The 13,855-nt window shown below is 42.8% G+C and overlaps 2 protein-coding genes across 4 annotated transcripts in view; one reads left to right on the top strand and one right to left on the bottom strand.

Moving 5' to 3' along the window:
- Positions 1–1,062: 1,062 nt before the first annotated feature.
- LOC112249330 (protein LSM14 homolog A) lies at positions 1,063–8,151 on the bottom strand. 2 transcript variants are annotated; one of them, XM_024419178.2, is made up of 9 exons: positions 7,843–8,151; positions 7,222–7,385; positions 6,965–7,112; positions 5,539–5,718; positions 5,256–5,330; positions 4,883–5,062; positions 4,521–4,692; positions 4,100–4,379; positions 1,063–3,880 (listed from the first exon to the last, which is right to left on the bottom strand). In XM_024419178.2, exons 1-9 carry the CDS (start codon positions 7,961–7,963, stop codon positions 3,857–3,859), a joined length of 1,344 nt encoding a protein of 447 aa, XP_024274946.1. In that variant the 5' UTR covers positions 7,964–8,151; the 3' UTR covers positions 1,063–3,856. The 2 variants fall into 2 exon arrangements, with proteins under 2 accessions (XP_024274946.1, XP_024274947.1); XM_024419179.2 differs by having other exon boundaries at positions 1,063–3,877.
- Positions 8,152–11,463: 3,312 nt separating this feature from the next.
- LOC112249605 (transcription initiation factor TFIID subunit 4) overlaps positions 11,464–13,855 on the top strand; it is a 70,340-nt gene continuing 67,948 nt past the window's right edge. For both annotated transcript variants that reach the window (XM_042331000.1, XM_042331001.1), the window contains exon 1: positions 11,464–12,803. In XM_042331000.1, coding sequence (XP_042186934.1) covers positions 11,477–12,803 — 1,327 coding nt within the window. In that variant the 5' untranslated portion in view covers positions 11,464–11,476. The remainder of the gene's footprint in view (positions 12,804–13,855) is intronic.

Raw genomic sequence — 13,855 nt, 5'->3', positions numbered from 1 at the left:
TCCTGTAGTCCACAATCATCTCCTTAGTCTTGATCACATTGAGGGAGAGGTTGTTGTCCTGGCACCACACGGCCAGGTCTCTGACCTCCCTATAGGCTGTCTTGTTGTGTCATCGGCAAACTTAATGTGTTGGGAGTCATGCCTGGCCATGCAGTCATGAGTGAACAAGGAGTACAGGAGGGGCCCCTGTGTTGAGGATCAGCGTGGAGGATGTGTTGTTACCTATCCTTACCACCTGGGGGTGGCCCGTCAGGAAGTCCAGTTGCAGAGGGAGGTGTTTAGTCCAAGGGCCATTAGCTTATTGATGAGCTTTGAGGGCACTATGGTGTTGAACGCTGAGCTGAGTCAATGAACAGCATTCTCACATAGGTTTCTTTTGTTTAGGTGGGAAAAGGCAGTGTGGAGTGCAATAGAGATTGCGTCATCTGTGGATCTGTTGGGGCGCTATGCAAATTGGAGTGGGTCTAGGTTTCCTGGGTTAATGGTGTTGATGTGAGCCATGACGAGCCTTTCGAAGCACTTCATGGCTACAGACGTGAGTGCTACGGATCGGTAGTCGTTTAGGCAGGTTACCTTAGTGTACTTGGGCACATAGCTTCCGCTATATCGCTATCATCTATCCAGTTGTTGGAAAGAAGTAGGATGAGAAGTAGCTAGGGAGTGAAGTGAAAAAAACAGTCAAGGCCCGTGCTAGTGCGCATGTCAAAATCTAATGTTTGTAAACAAACTACTGAAACTTCAGAAAAACTCAACCCAATGCTTTCCACAGAAGCGTGTCTATAAAAATAACTCAAATAGATATCCTAACTACATATACATGTTCCCCCTTCTCTAGAAAAGACCATAAACATATTTAAAATAGTAACTGAAGTCAGAACCCTAAAGAGTAATTATAAAACATGGACATACAAAAATGCTATGAGCATGGAAGGTTTGGTAGAAGGCAATAATTACATTTCTCGTAAAATCTTGAAAAATATGTGAACTGAGTAGTGTAGAACATGCAGTGTCCACAATTCTTGGAAGGCAACTCTTGACTATCAATATAATAAAACAAGGAAATGGTTATTGAACAATTGTTTATTTTTTATCTGGAGTAAAAACCTGTCTGCATAGGGCAGCCAATTGAAGTACACCATGCTGTTCAACTGCTTTATTTAGAAACAATATCTGGCTTTATTATTCCAGAGGTCGGAAGGAGTAACTCATGTAGTCAAAACGCTACAGTAATATGTAGGTAATATGCACTGTTTGAAATCTCAAATTAGCTCTGGACCTGACACCGATGTGGTTATTGCAACTGCCCAGGCTCATGTGTATAATCATTGTTCGGAGTCACTATTTTGTGTTTTATCACAAGGCAAGGCTGCCATAGCCTCGCACAAGCCATCTTGATCTCGCAAGCTCAAAGATCAGGGTGATTCCTACAAGGCTAATAAGGCTGCCATGCATTGCTCTGTATTATCAATCTGTACAACAATTCAGTAAAACTGCACATTTATGAACTACAGGATATATTGGCCTAGTTGCCCAACATTTTTTAATGATCTAGATCAGGTTTATTTTGTAGTGTTTTCAAATAGTACATGTCACATATTGTCATCATACTGTAGGTCAATTTAAAGATAAATACATAACCCCCCTTCCTTCACTCCCAAACATACTGACAAAAAGTGAGAATATCTGAAACAATCCAACCCCATTCTCTGCTGGTTTAAACATCCAGTTCACATCCCTGTATCTTATACATAAAAAGAAAATATCCCATAAAAGAAATCTGAATCTTTTCCAGAGGTGTGATTTTATGGATAATCCTCCAAACTGCTAGCACTGGACAATAGACAGTGCTCAATAGACTTCCCCAAGCATGGGGAAAGGGACAAATATAGCAAGCTTAGAGCACCGATGCGGTTTATTACAAATGCTGGAATTTGATCACTAGGAATTCTTCCAGAAGCTTAGTAGATTGGTTTTAAGGCCTGGAGTAACTACACTACTTTTCTTGTATCGAACTTCTTCCAACAAGTGAATTTCATTTGTTTCCTTCAACCTCATGTAAACTTAGTGGTTGGACTTAAACAAAATAAATCTATACCCAACCCTAGCTGTGCAGAATATTATTGCTGAATATGAAGATTTTTCCTACGTCATACAGCCCTTACTCTCCAACATATTTTCGCACCAACAAATAGATGGGCAGTTCTCAATTTCTTTTTTCAGAACAAGCTTGCATGAGAATCACTTCTGTGCAAGGCTCCTACGCAGTCCATACAGCTGGTGAATGAGACTTCATTTTTTTCACTGAAGTTGCATTAGGGTGACTGAAAAACAAAAACACCAGCATCTTTCGGTTCAGAGTTGAGCACACCAGATTGTTGTTTTTAGATGCAACACAATACAAGGGCAAGCATGCCAATAGACCATCAAGTAAAGACAGTCTGCTAGAAAAATGTTAACATACATCAGTAACACTTGAACTGCAAATTGTTTTGAAACAGAATAAGTAGCCCTATGCTCCCAGTCCCATTCCATACTTCGGACGAGACCAATCTGCTTACACAGCAGTCTAAGTCAGAATCAGCCATCTTCTCTTGCAGGGCAAACATTTAGAGGTCAACAATGACTTAACTCTATAGACACTTGTTAAGCAGCTAGTTAAAACATGGCAGTTAATTCAATTCATATTCAAGCATTGGGTAGATGGAGAAGGCTAGATAGACATTTCTAATGACTGATGATCCAAGTTCAGTCATCATTGTTGCAGAAAAGCCTCCCTTGACTACAGTAAAGAGCAATAGTCACCAACACTACATTTAACAAAAATATGCCAGAGCAAATATGTGCGTCACACGCCATCACAGACTGCTGTCCTTTCCAACACGACCTGTAGTTGGCAACCAGCATTAGCGGATGTTGGGATACACTGGGCATTATTAGAGGGGGTAGAGAAAACTTCCCAACAGCTCTGAATCAGTTCATTTCATATGCATTTCTAAAACCAGAAGTTAAGTGGCAACCACACAATATCTTTGGGGCAGAAATAACAGCGTGATGCAGTAGAAAATACATTCCTTCAATATGATTATAAAACGAATGATCCCGATTACTGAAAATGCTCCATAATACGAAGTGTTTTCAGGATGTCCGACCTACTCCAATCTTGTATAAATAGCTTATGTTAAAGGTGTGAACTGACTACCTTAATTTGAAGGCAGGATCTCTACAAAAAAGTGAGCCTATGATTTAAACCCCTTATCTACTTGATGTACCCCAAGAACATTTACATTTTAGCAGGAACACCACAAGAGTTTCTCTGACTAAGAAACTTGGCAAAGTACAGCAGAATGTCAAAACACGGGATAAATGGCTACTGAGAGACTAGGAGAATATAAAAAACAAAAACTGTGACCCGGCAGGCTATGTAGCATTTTAGTGCTCCTAAGTTAAATTGCAGGATATATCCAAAAAAATAAAGCTATTTTCAGGGATCAAAGTACTCACAGTATCAGCGTTCTTCTGCATACATCTTTACACAACAGAACATTATCAAATACAATTTTTAGTAAGAAACTCAAATAGATGCAAAAATACTGAATAATTCCACTGCAGTACAGTATTTACACAAGTTCTTGTCCCTCTGATTACTGGATAAATTTTCAAAAGCACATATTCCTTTGTTGTATTTTTCAGAGAAAAAAAAAGAAATTTGTAAAGAAGCTGCATTCACACCCGTTGAAATCAAGCAGTCAACCCCAGTGCTGGTGGCAAATTTACAGAGTATGTCTTCATTATTTTGGACAAATATTTCTGGACCATGAAGGGCTACAATTCTTGGTGGATCCGTCTTTCTGGTGCACTACGCGGCCACTTTGTTATCCTTCTGGAATAAAGCAAAACATGTTTAGACTTGTGAACACACAACCAGCCTTTAATATGGAGACAAAGACTTGCATCATATGGAACTTCACTTGCATCGTAAGTGCGATGTTACGTTGTCTTGTCCTTTGTTGTGTGTGCACATGTACATGTAACTTTTGAATAATAAAAATCACCAACAATTTTAAATGTGGTGTAAACAAAATGGTAAGGAAAGATTTACCCTGTATTCATATTCAACAAACTCCCGGCCACCTCTGCTGCCTCCTCGGAATCCGCCCCTGAAGCCGGGTGGGGCCCCGCGGGGGGGTCCAAAGGAACCTCTGCTCATGGCACGCCCTCTGCCCCCACGGAAGCCCATGCCGCCACGACTTCCTCTGAAGCCTCCCCGGCCTCGGTTGTGCCTCAGTGGGATGCCAAAGGTCTCCGAATTCATCCTCCTCTCCTCAGCCCAAGTCTGCCTCCTTGGGAATCCTGAACCTCCAGATCGCTCAGCTGCTTTCCTGTAAATACAAAATGAGACCGTTAATGCCAAAGACGAACCTACCGACATGCTTTGGATTTCCATTAGTATGAGACTATCAATACCACAAAGCACATGAATAAAAATACAAAAATTGGTCAAGAGAGCAAAAGGGACATGCCTTGTATCATCAGAAGAAATGTTGTCAAAGAAGGACTTAGTTTTGTCGTAGTAAATGCTGGCCACCACAGGTTCCTCTTCCTCAGCATTGCCTTCACTGTTCTGTGTCTCCACTCCAGAATCTGCCTTCTCATCTCCATTAAGAGCCTTCTCTGCTTTATCAGGCCTGTCATCTATGTTAGACAATTAAAAGGGGGTAAACAATTTTCTTCATAAATTTGGATTAAGCTAAGAGGATACAAAGAGTACACAAAATATCCACAAGTTCCAAAACAGTGGCAGCCTGGGATTTCAGGTAGGAACCCAGGCTAGGCCATGACATAACTGCTGCATGGAACATGCTATAATAATTACAAATAGTACCTTTCAGTTTGAGTTTGTTCTGAAACTCTTTTTCAATCTCCTCCTTGTTGAACTGAGCGTTGGCAGTCTCAAAGTCAAAGTCCTGATCAAATTTCATGGGACCGTCCCGGAGTGGGTTGAAGCGGCCTCTTCCACGGTGACCACCTCCACGACCACGGCGCTGAGGGGGAGGACCACCGGCTGGGAAGACAGGACAGCAGAGTCCGACAATAAAGCAGCGTTTAGATGATAATTTATTTGAATCCATGTAGATCTTATCTTGACAGAAAAACATGGACACATTAATACCAGTAAGGCAGTATACAACAGAAGCTAGGGCGAGAGTTTTAACAGGTTAACAAGTACACTGGTAGTTTAATGAGAACCAACTCACCACATTGACGGTTATTCCGGTTGTCACCACCACCTTGCTCAGAATCTGGTCTAGGTATTTTCTGAACCTCAGGGCCTAAACAGTACAAAATAAAAGGACCAAACTCACAATTATTTGGGCATATCAGTCAAGTACAACATTATTCTAAACTAGAAAGCCATATGGCCAGGTGCTTCACTTAGAGCTAGGTGATCAAGCAATTGTTCTAAACAGGCAATATAGACTAGTCTGTGTGACAGCAGTGTATTGTAGATATTCAGGCCAAGCCTGGCTACAGCCTCACCCCTCCTCTGTTCCAGGATGTCTGGGGGCTTCTGGTTGCCTGGGGTAGTGATGGGCCTGGCTGGTGGGCCAGCTGGGCTCCTTTGCCCCACTGGTGCAGGGGCAGTGGTGGGTGAAGTCTGCACTGCCTGCTCCAGGGAAGGGCTCTTCCTCAGAGGGTCCAGCTGGGGACTGGTGCGACCTAGAGGACAAGGCAGGGGTTAGCCCAAGATGTACTCTTAAGGAGCCTGCCATTACTCCTATAAGGTCTAAGGACCGTATATGATTATATTCAAAGGAAGACTGGCTCTAGCAGCCAACATATACATAAACCATTTTTAGTTTTTATTTGAGCCCTTTTTACTCCCTAATTATTCGATCTTGGCTCATTGCTGCAGCTCCCCAACAGGCTCGGGAGAGGCGAAGGTGGAGACATGCCTCCTCCAAAACCTGACCCACTTAAGCGCGCTCGCCAGCTTAACTCGGAAGCCAGCCGCACCAATGTGTCAGAGGAAACACAGTTCAACTGGCATATAGAGTCAGCCCGCAGGTACCTAACCAGCCACAAGGAGTCGCTAGAGCGCGATGAGCCAAGTAAAGCCCCACCGGCCAAACCCTCCCTTAACCTGACAATTGGACAATTGGATATGAAGCCGGGACTGTAGTAACGCCTCTAGCACTACTGCATTGCGTGCTTTAGACCGCTGCGCCACTCGGGAGCCCCAAACACTCAATTTAAACATGAATTTATTCTAAACTGCGATACAGTTCTAGAAACATAAAGCACTTCACCTTCAAAAGAAATTCACAACTGCAAAATACACACTTGCTGTTTTAACCAGCTTTATCACAGTTGAAGCCAACAGTATTTTTCAGTGACACGTTTCTGGCAGCCTTCTTCGGTTACACACAGGTGTTTGGAGCATGCTAGATAGCCAATTTGCACAGGTGGTTCCTCTGTCTTCCGTAAACACGCACTGTAACATGGAGATATGTCCGTATGGGAGCACTAACCCTATAAATGTAACCTTTTCTTCAATAATATCTCTCTGATATGAAAGATAAAACCCTTATGCTTCCAAAACTGTACCGCAAGTGATGCATGCTAATGTTCAGACCAAGTGTTGGGTTTCTTAACAAAAACTCCCCCATGCAGAAGACACCATCATCCAATTACTTGTGTACTGTAATGGAACTGAGTGATCAAAGGCTAGGCAGGGATGTGATTATAATAATGCAAGAAGTGCAGAGCTCCACTGATGTTAACTGCAAGCAACATACCACATAAAATTGTATTATATTGAGAGGCAGATATGCTAAAGAAAAAAAGTACTAGTTCCAACAGCATTGCATTACACACTGACAATACAAGAGCTTTCAAGATCATTCTTCATTTCAGACATCTCAGAGATGATAGAATGGTGAAGCAACAAGATGAATGTACCAACCTCCACCAACAACTCCAAACTGCTGGGACACCAGGGGGCTTGGGTTAAACTGGCTGTAAGGGGGGACAGGAGCCCTGCTGCTAAAGGGTGCATATGAGCCCACAGACTGGAATGATGGGGGTGGAGCATTGGTGGATCCAATAGAGGACTGGGGAAGTAAAACAAAATGTTGAACCACATTCAGAACTATTATTAAATACATAAAAAAGCAAATACATTTACAAATGAGTCATTGACTAGAGCAATGTCCTGCTTACTTGAACAATGGCAGGGTCCTGAGGCAGGGAGCTGGTGGCTTTCGGTGGCTCGCAAACTGTCAGGTCCTTGATATCGCTCCCTCTGAAGATGATGTACTCGAAGACTTCATCTCGTGGTGGAATTGGCCTGTCAGTAGGGCGGTCCTCAGTGCCAAAGGAGCGGACTGTGTGGATAAACAAATACCAGACAGAGACAGATTACAACAGTGTCACTATCATTGATTGTCTGCCAGATAATCCGCTATTCATTGTAGTCTAGTATTAACAAAATGAAACGCCGTGCAGGATCTGATTTCCCATTACCACATTAACCGCTAACTAATCATGCAAGTTGGCTGAAACGATAACCCGGTCAACTAATTTATACAACAACAAAGCATGAATGAAACAGGCCAGGGCGTTTGCAGTGAAACGGGATAGCTAAATTAGCTATGCTAACTTAAACTAGCCTGCCAGAAGCATTATTAAGCATTCGACAAAGCTAACTACTAGCTATGCTAACTAGCATTGTGAACAATTTGACAGTGACAGACTAAATGCCTGCATTGCGTTACTAGTAAAAAAGTGAGGTGTTTTCAATTTATCGACTTATTTTTTTGCAAGGTATACGTTTTAACTTACCTTTGGCGAGAGCAACAGTCGAATTTTCGGTATCAATTGTGTATAAAATTCCTTCATAACGAATCTCGGCCTTCGAGATTAGGCTAATTTTACTCCCGATGTAGGGCGTCCCTCCACTCATACCGTCTTCCTTTTTCTTTGAGTGTGGAAAATAAATATATATTACAAAAGTATATGGCAAGTAACTACCTATTTAGTCCTGTTTGTACACTTCTAACAAAGAATATTGCCCGTTCGTTCTTCCACCAATTTGCTAGCACCACGACATGGCCGTTTTCATATGATGCCTTGCCTCACCGCATAGAATGGTGGGAAATCCTCTCTGTAAACCGTAAATATCGCGAGTTTTCACGGGATCATGCTATCTTTCAAAGATTTTCTCGCCCTACTAGATACTTTCTGGGATTGGGAGAGAGAAACTGATCCTAGATCTGAGACTGCCAACTAGAGTTGATGTACATTTTTCATTGCTGCCACTGGATATCTTATCGCCCAACTCTCTTGCCCATCCCTTATGCACAAAAATACATAAAAAGACAACGTTTGTTTAATTAAGCAATTTCCACAATGTATCATTTATTTTACTGTAATCTGCAATAAAGACTAGGGTGCAGTTGCAATCTTCTTCATCTAACAAAATGTCCTTCCAGCAGTTCCAGCCACAGCTAGCCGCAGCAACAAACCTTGACTGGTGGGGACATGTTGATGGAAGAGATCGTTGACACATTAAATTATTTGGTCTACTAAATATTTCCAGTTGTGTCTGTGGCAAGTGTCAAAATAAAATCTCTTGTGACAACAAATAGAATATGTCCTTAAATTATTTGGTCTACTAAATATTTCCAGTTGTGTCTGTGGCAAGTGTCAAAATAAAATCTCTTGTGACAACAAATAGAATATGTCCTTAAATTATTTGGTCTACTAAATATTTCCAGTTGTGTCTGTGGCAAGTGTCAAAATAAAATCTCTTTGACAACAAATAGAATATGTCCTAGGGACCATATGCTACTCTATATTTGATGTGAAGTCCATGGAGAATAAGAGCATCTCCTCCCAGCTGCCCACTGCACTGAGGCTAGGAAACACTGTCACCACCGATAAATCCACGATAATTAAGAATTTCAATAAGCATTTTTCGACGGCTGGCCATGCTTTCCACCTGGCTAACCCTACCACGGTCAACAGCCCTGCACCCCCCCATAGCAACTTGCCCAAGCCTCCCCATTTCTCCTTCACCCAAATCCAGATAGCTGATGTTCTGAAAGAGTTGCAAAATCTGGACCCCTACAAATCAGCTGGGCTAGACAATCTGGAATCTCTCTTTCTAAAAGTATCTGCCGAAATTGTTGCAGCCCCTATTACTAGCATGTTCAACCTCTCTTTCGTATCGTCTGAGATCCCCAAATTTTGAAAAGCTGCCGAGGTCATCCCGCTCTTCAAAGTGGGAGACACTCTAGACCCAAACTGCTACAGACCTACCCTGCCTTTCTAAGGTCTTCGAAAGCCAAGTTAACAAACAGATCCCCAACCATTTTGAATTCCACGTACCTTCTCCGCTATGCAATCTGGTTTCCGAGCTAGTCATGAGTGCACCTCAGCCACGCTCAAGGTCCTAAACGATATCATAACTGCCATCGATAAAAGACAATACTGTGCAGCCATATTCATTGACCTGACCAAGGCTTTCGACTCTGTCAATCACCACATTCTTATCAGCAGACTCAACAGCCTTGGTTTCTTAAATGACTGCCTTGCCTGGTTCACCAACTACTTCTCAGGCAGAGTTCAGTGTGTCAAATCGGAGGGCCTATTGTCCGGACCTCAGGCAGTCTCTATGGGTGTGCCACAGGGTTCAATTCTCGGGCCAACTATTTTCTCTGTATACATCAATGATGTCGCGCTTGCTGCTGGTGATTCTCTGAACCACCTCTACGAAGACAACACCATTCTGTATACATCTGGCCCTTCTTTGGATACTGTGTTAGCTTACCTCCAGACGAGCTTCAATGCCATACAACTCTACTTCCGTGGCCTCCAACTGCTCTTAAATGCAAGTAAAACTAAATACATGCTCTTCAACCGATAGCTGCCCGTGTAACAATATAACTTTAGACCGTCCCCTCGCCCATACCCGGGCGCGAACCAGGGACCCTCTGCACACATCAACAACAGTCACCCTCGAAGCATCGTTACCCATCGCTCCACAAAAGCCGCGGCCCTTGCAGAGCAAGGGGAACTACTACTTCAAGGTCTCAGAGCAAGTGACGTCACCGATTGAAACGCTATGTAGCGCGCACCGCTAACTAAGCTAGCCGTTTCACATCCGTTACACCCGCACCTGCCTGCCCGTCCAGCATCACTACTCTGGACGGTTCTGACTTAGAATATGTGGACAACTACAAACACGTAGTTGTCTAGTTAGACTGTAAATTCTCCTGCCAGACTCATATTAAGCATCTCCAATCCAAAATTAAATCTAGAATCAGCTTCCTATTTTGCAACAAGGCATACTTCACTCATGCTGCCAAACATACCCTCGTAAAACTGACTATCCTACCGATCCTTGACTTCGGGTGATTTACAAAATAGGTTCTAATACTCTACTCAGCTAACTGGATGCAGTCTATCACAGTGCAAACCGTTTTGTCACCAAAGCCCCTTATACCATCCACCACTGCAATCTATATGCTCTAGTCGGCTGGCCCTCGCTACATATTGGTCGCCAGACCCACTGGCTCCAGGTCATCTATAAGTCTATGCTAGGTAAAGCTCTGCCTTATCTCAGCTCACTGGTCATGATAACAACACCCACCCGTAGAACGCGTTCCAGCAGGTATAACTCACTGGTCACGCCCAAAGCCAATTCCTTCTTTGGTCGTCTTTCCTTCCAGTTCTCTGCTGCCAATGACTGGAACGAATCACTGAAGCTGGAGACTAATTTCTCCCTCACTAACTTTAAGCATCAGCTGTCAGAGCAGCTCACAGATCATTGCACCTGTACATAGCCTATCCAACTACCTCATCCCCATATTATTATAATGTTTTGCTCCTTTGCACCCCAGTATCTCGACTTGCACATTCATCTTCTGCACACCTGTCACTCCAGTGTTAATTGCTAAATTGTAATTACTTCGCCACTATGGCAAATTTATTGCATTACCTCCCTAATCTTACCTCATTTGCACACACTATTGTATTGACTGTACGCTTGTTTATTCCATGTGTAACTCTGTGTTGTTGTTTGTGTTGCACTGCTTTGCTTTATCTTGGCCAGGTCGCAGTTGTAAATGAGAACTTGTTTCTCAACTGGCCTACCTGGTTAAATAAAGGTGAAATAAAAAATAAAAATAAATAAATAAATAAAGACCCCCAGACTAAAGCCTATTTTCATTGCCATAATAAAATGTGAGGTTTCTGAGTTTGTGAGAACTCCCACTATTACGTCCTGAAACGTAACGTGCTAAACAATTTCCTTACTACTCTATTTTGTTTTGTAATACATTTATTAATCAATGAAATTAGAAAAAAACATCAATATTGGTGCTTTGACGTCAGATTAATTCCCATAATGCCTTGTAACACGCATGCGCATTTCATTAATTTACCATTTTTAGACAGCGATCTATGTTCAAAGATGGCGGGCACCTCCGACCCACTGGAAGATATGCTATTTTCCGAGGTGGATGAAAAAGCTGTGAGCGATTTAGTGGGCTCTTTGGAGTCACAACTTGTTGGACAAAGCAACCCTGCAAATACTCAGTCGGAAAACAGAGGTGCTGGGACTACAGTCACTGCAAACCATCACTTAGGGAAAACGCTACCAGCCCAAGTGGGTAACGTTACTACACTAGTACAGCAGCAGCAGCAGCAACAACAAGAAGGACAACATAAAGCTGGGATGCACCAGGAGATGAACTCTAACGAAATTAGCTCAGAGAAAACCGTTACATCTTCTTCGCTGAGTTCTATTCCGTCTTTTGAGGAAGCTTCCACCACTTCAGGGACTGGAGTAAACGCTACCAAGAGCGGTTTGCAATCACATGGAACATCATCTATCACAACACTACCTGCATCTGGTGGTGTAACAACTTCTCCGCTTGTCAACAGCAGTATCATCATCATCAGCAGCACCACCAGCCGAGGTTCCGCTCTGGCTTCAGGTCAGACCTCAACAGACAGTGTCGATCATCCAAGAAAACGCATAACTGCATCGTTACGGAGTGCATCGGCGGGAATACAGAGTTTGAACGGTACCGGAGGAGCGGTAACGTCAAGGAATAATCCCCCTGCCGCGGGAACTGATGCGTTGATTAATAACGTTAACACTGTGTCTAGCAGTGCAAGTGCAGCAAACTCAAGTCGGACCGTTGACGTTACATCTTGTGTAAATACGACGAATTTCACTTTATCTAGCTCCAGCATTTCCTCAACTCAATCAGCGATTCCCCTGGATAAGGGGACTCCTACTATTGCTTTGCAAAGACTACCAAGTCACATTGTAGCGAGCATCGCGCAGAATGGAAATGGCACTACCGTCTCGGCCTTGGTTAAACAAGGCGCGATAGGACCGATCACTTCTGCAGCAGCTTCGCAAGTGAACCACAAAAAAGAGGGTTCTGAAGCGAAGTTGGACGCTCCCGTGCAGTCCAAAATAACCATGTCCAGTCCGTTAGGTGTTGTCAATTCCGTAATAAACTCTGTTTCCTCTCCATCTGCTGTTTTCAACCTAGCAGCGACTTCTACTGCAAGTCTTGTCATGGCAAAGCCTGCTGTCAATGTTGTTGGACAAACAACAACGGTTGGAATGGTAAGGTCTCCGTCTGTGGCCACAGCTACACAGCCTCTGCTTCAACCGGGAGTACAAGCAGCTCAAAGAATTGTTGCCCCCCAGCTGATTGTCAGACCCCCCCAACAACCACAGACGACCATTCAACTGCCACCTGGGTTTACCATCCCACCGGGTAAGGTGTTAGGAGGATGAATTTCTCTTCAAATCAGAGAGAGGGGAAATCTGCTCAGATCAAAACAATGAAACTGGGCAGGTCTTTTTGAGAGCCCTGTGCTTTGTCATTACATCAATGGTGTACTTTAATGTAAAACATTACCTGGACATGTGATGTGTTCCTTCATCATTTCCCTGTTCACTTCCTCAAGATTCCCAAAGACACAGCAGCTTCTGAATATGATTTGGGCAAAGTAGCATTCATTTGATAAAACACCTGTCAATACAGATTTAAATCTGTACATTCTGTACAGATTAAAGGAGTAGTTTTTTTTTTACAACCAAATCTCTATTTTTGATCTAAATGTCATGTTATAGAAGGGTCCAGACACCTTTTGTGTGATTTCACATGTTTTTTTAGAAACTTGCCCCAAACAGCAAATCCTCTTCTCATCCTCGTTGTAGTATAGAGGCCCTGAAAAACCATGAACAAAGGCTCCAAAAACAGATGCGTCCTTTTTTTGTCAGTATAGTGATGCAGGTCTTTAGTTGTTTTACATATGAAATTGTGCCATTCCGAACTTTATCCACAACATTTATATAGACATTTTTTTGTGACGAGCAATACCTCTCCTTCCATTTTACAGGTAACCGTCAAAATAAAGGAAACACTTGAGTAAATTATGGATACAAAGCATACAGAAAGCATGGGGTGCTTACACACAGGAAGTTTCAGGCCCTTGTAGAATCTATGCCAAGGCACATCGAAGCTGTTTTTGCGGCTTGTGGTGTTCCAACGTGCTATTAAAATGCTTTATGTTGGTGTTTTCTTTATTTTGGCAGTTACCTGTAGCAGCATGGAGAATGGAACACTTGGATAGGGGAAACAGCTCGAGTCACGCAAAAGTGAATATAATATTTTGTATAAAGTTCGGAATGACACAATTTAATGTGTAGAACATCTAAAGAGCTGCGTCACTATACTGAGAGCTTTGCTTTTTCTAAAAATATGTATTTGGTTGTTTCTGCGGCCTTTGTTCATGTTTTTTGGGGGGGGCCCCCATACTACAC

This window comes from Oncorhynchus tshawytscha, linkage group LG12 (assembly GCF_018296145.1).
Source record: "Oncorhynchus tshawytscha isolate Ot180627B linkage group LG12, Otsh_v2.0, whole genome shotgun sequence".
Lineage (NCBI taxonomy): Eukaryota > Metazoa > Chordata > Actinopteri > Salmoniformes > Salmonidae > Oncorhynchus > Oncorhynchus tshawytscha.
The sequence above is the reverse complement of the archived record's forward strand: the minus strand, read 5'-3'. Positions and strand labels throughout refer to the sequence as shown.

What these genes read in the sequence shown, in the direction of transcription:
- LOC112249330 (XM_024419178.2), bottom strand. Translation starts at nt 7,963, where the DNA reads ATGAGTGGAGGGACGCCCTACATCGGGAGTAAAATTAGCCTAATCTCG. An exon ending in GTTTGGAGTTGTTGGTGGAG is followed by an intron (nt 5,719 to 6,964) that starts GTTGGTACATTC and finishes CTTGTCCTCTAG; the next exon opens with GTCGCACCAGTCCCCAGCTG. An exon ending in ATTTCTTCTGATGATACAAG is followed by an intron (nt 4,380 to 4,520) that starts GCATGTCCCTTT and finishes TTGTATTTACAG; the next exon opens with GAAAGCAGCTGAGCGATCTG.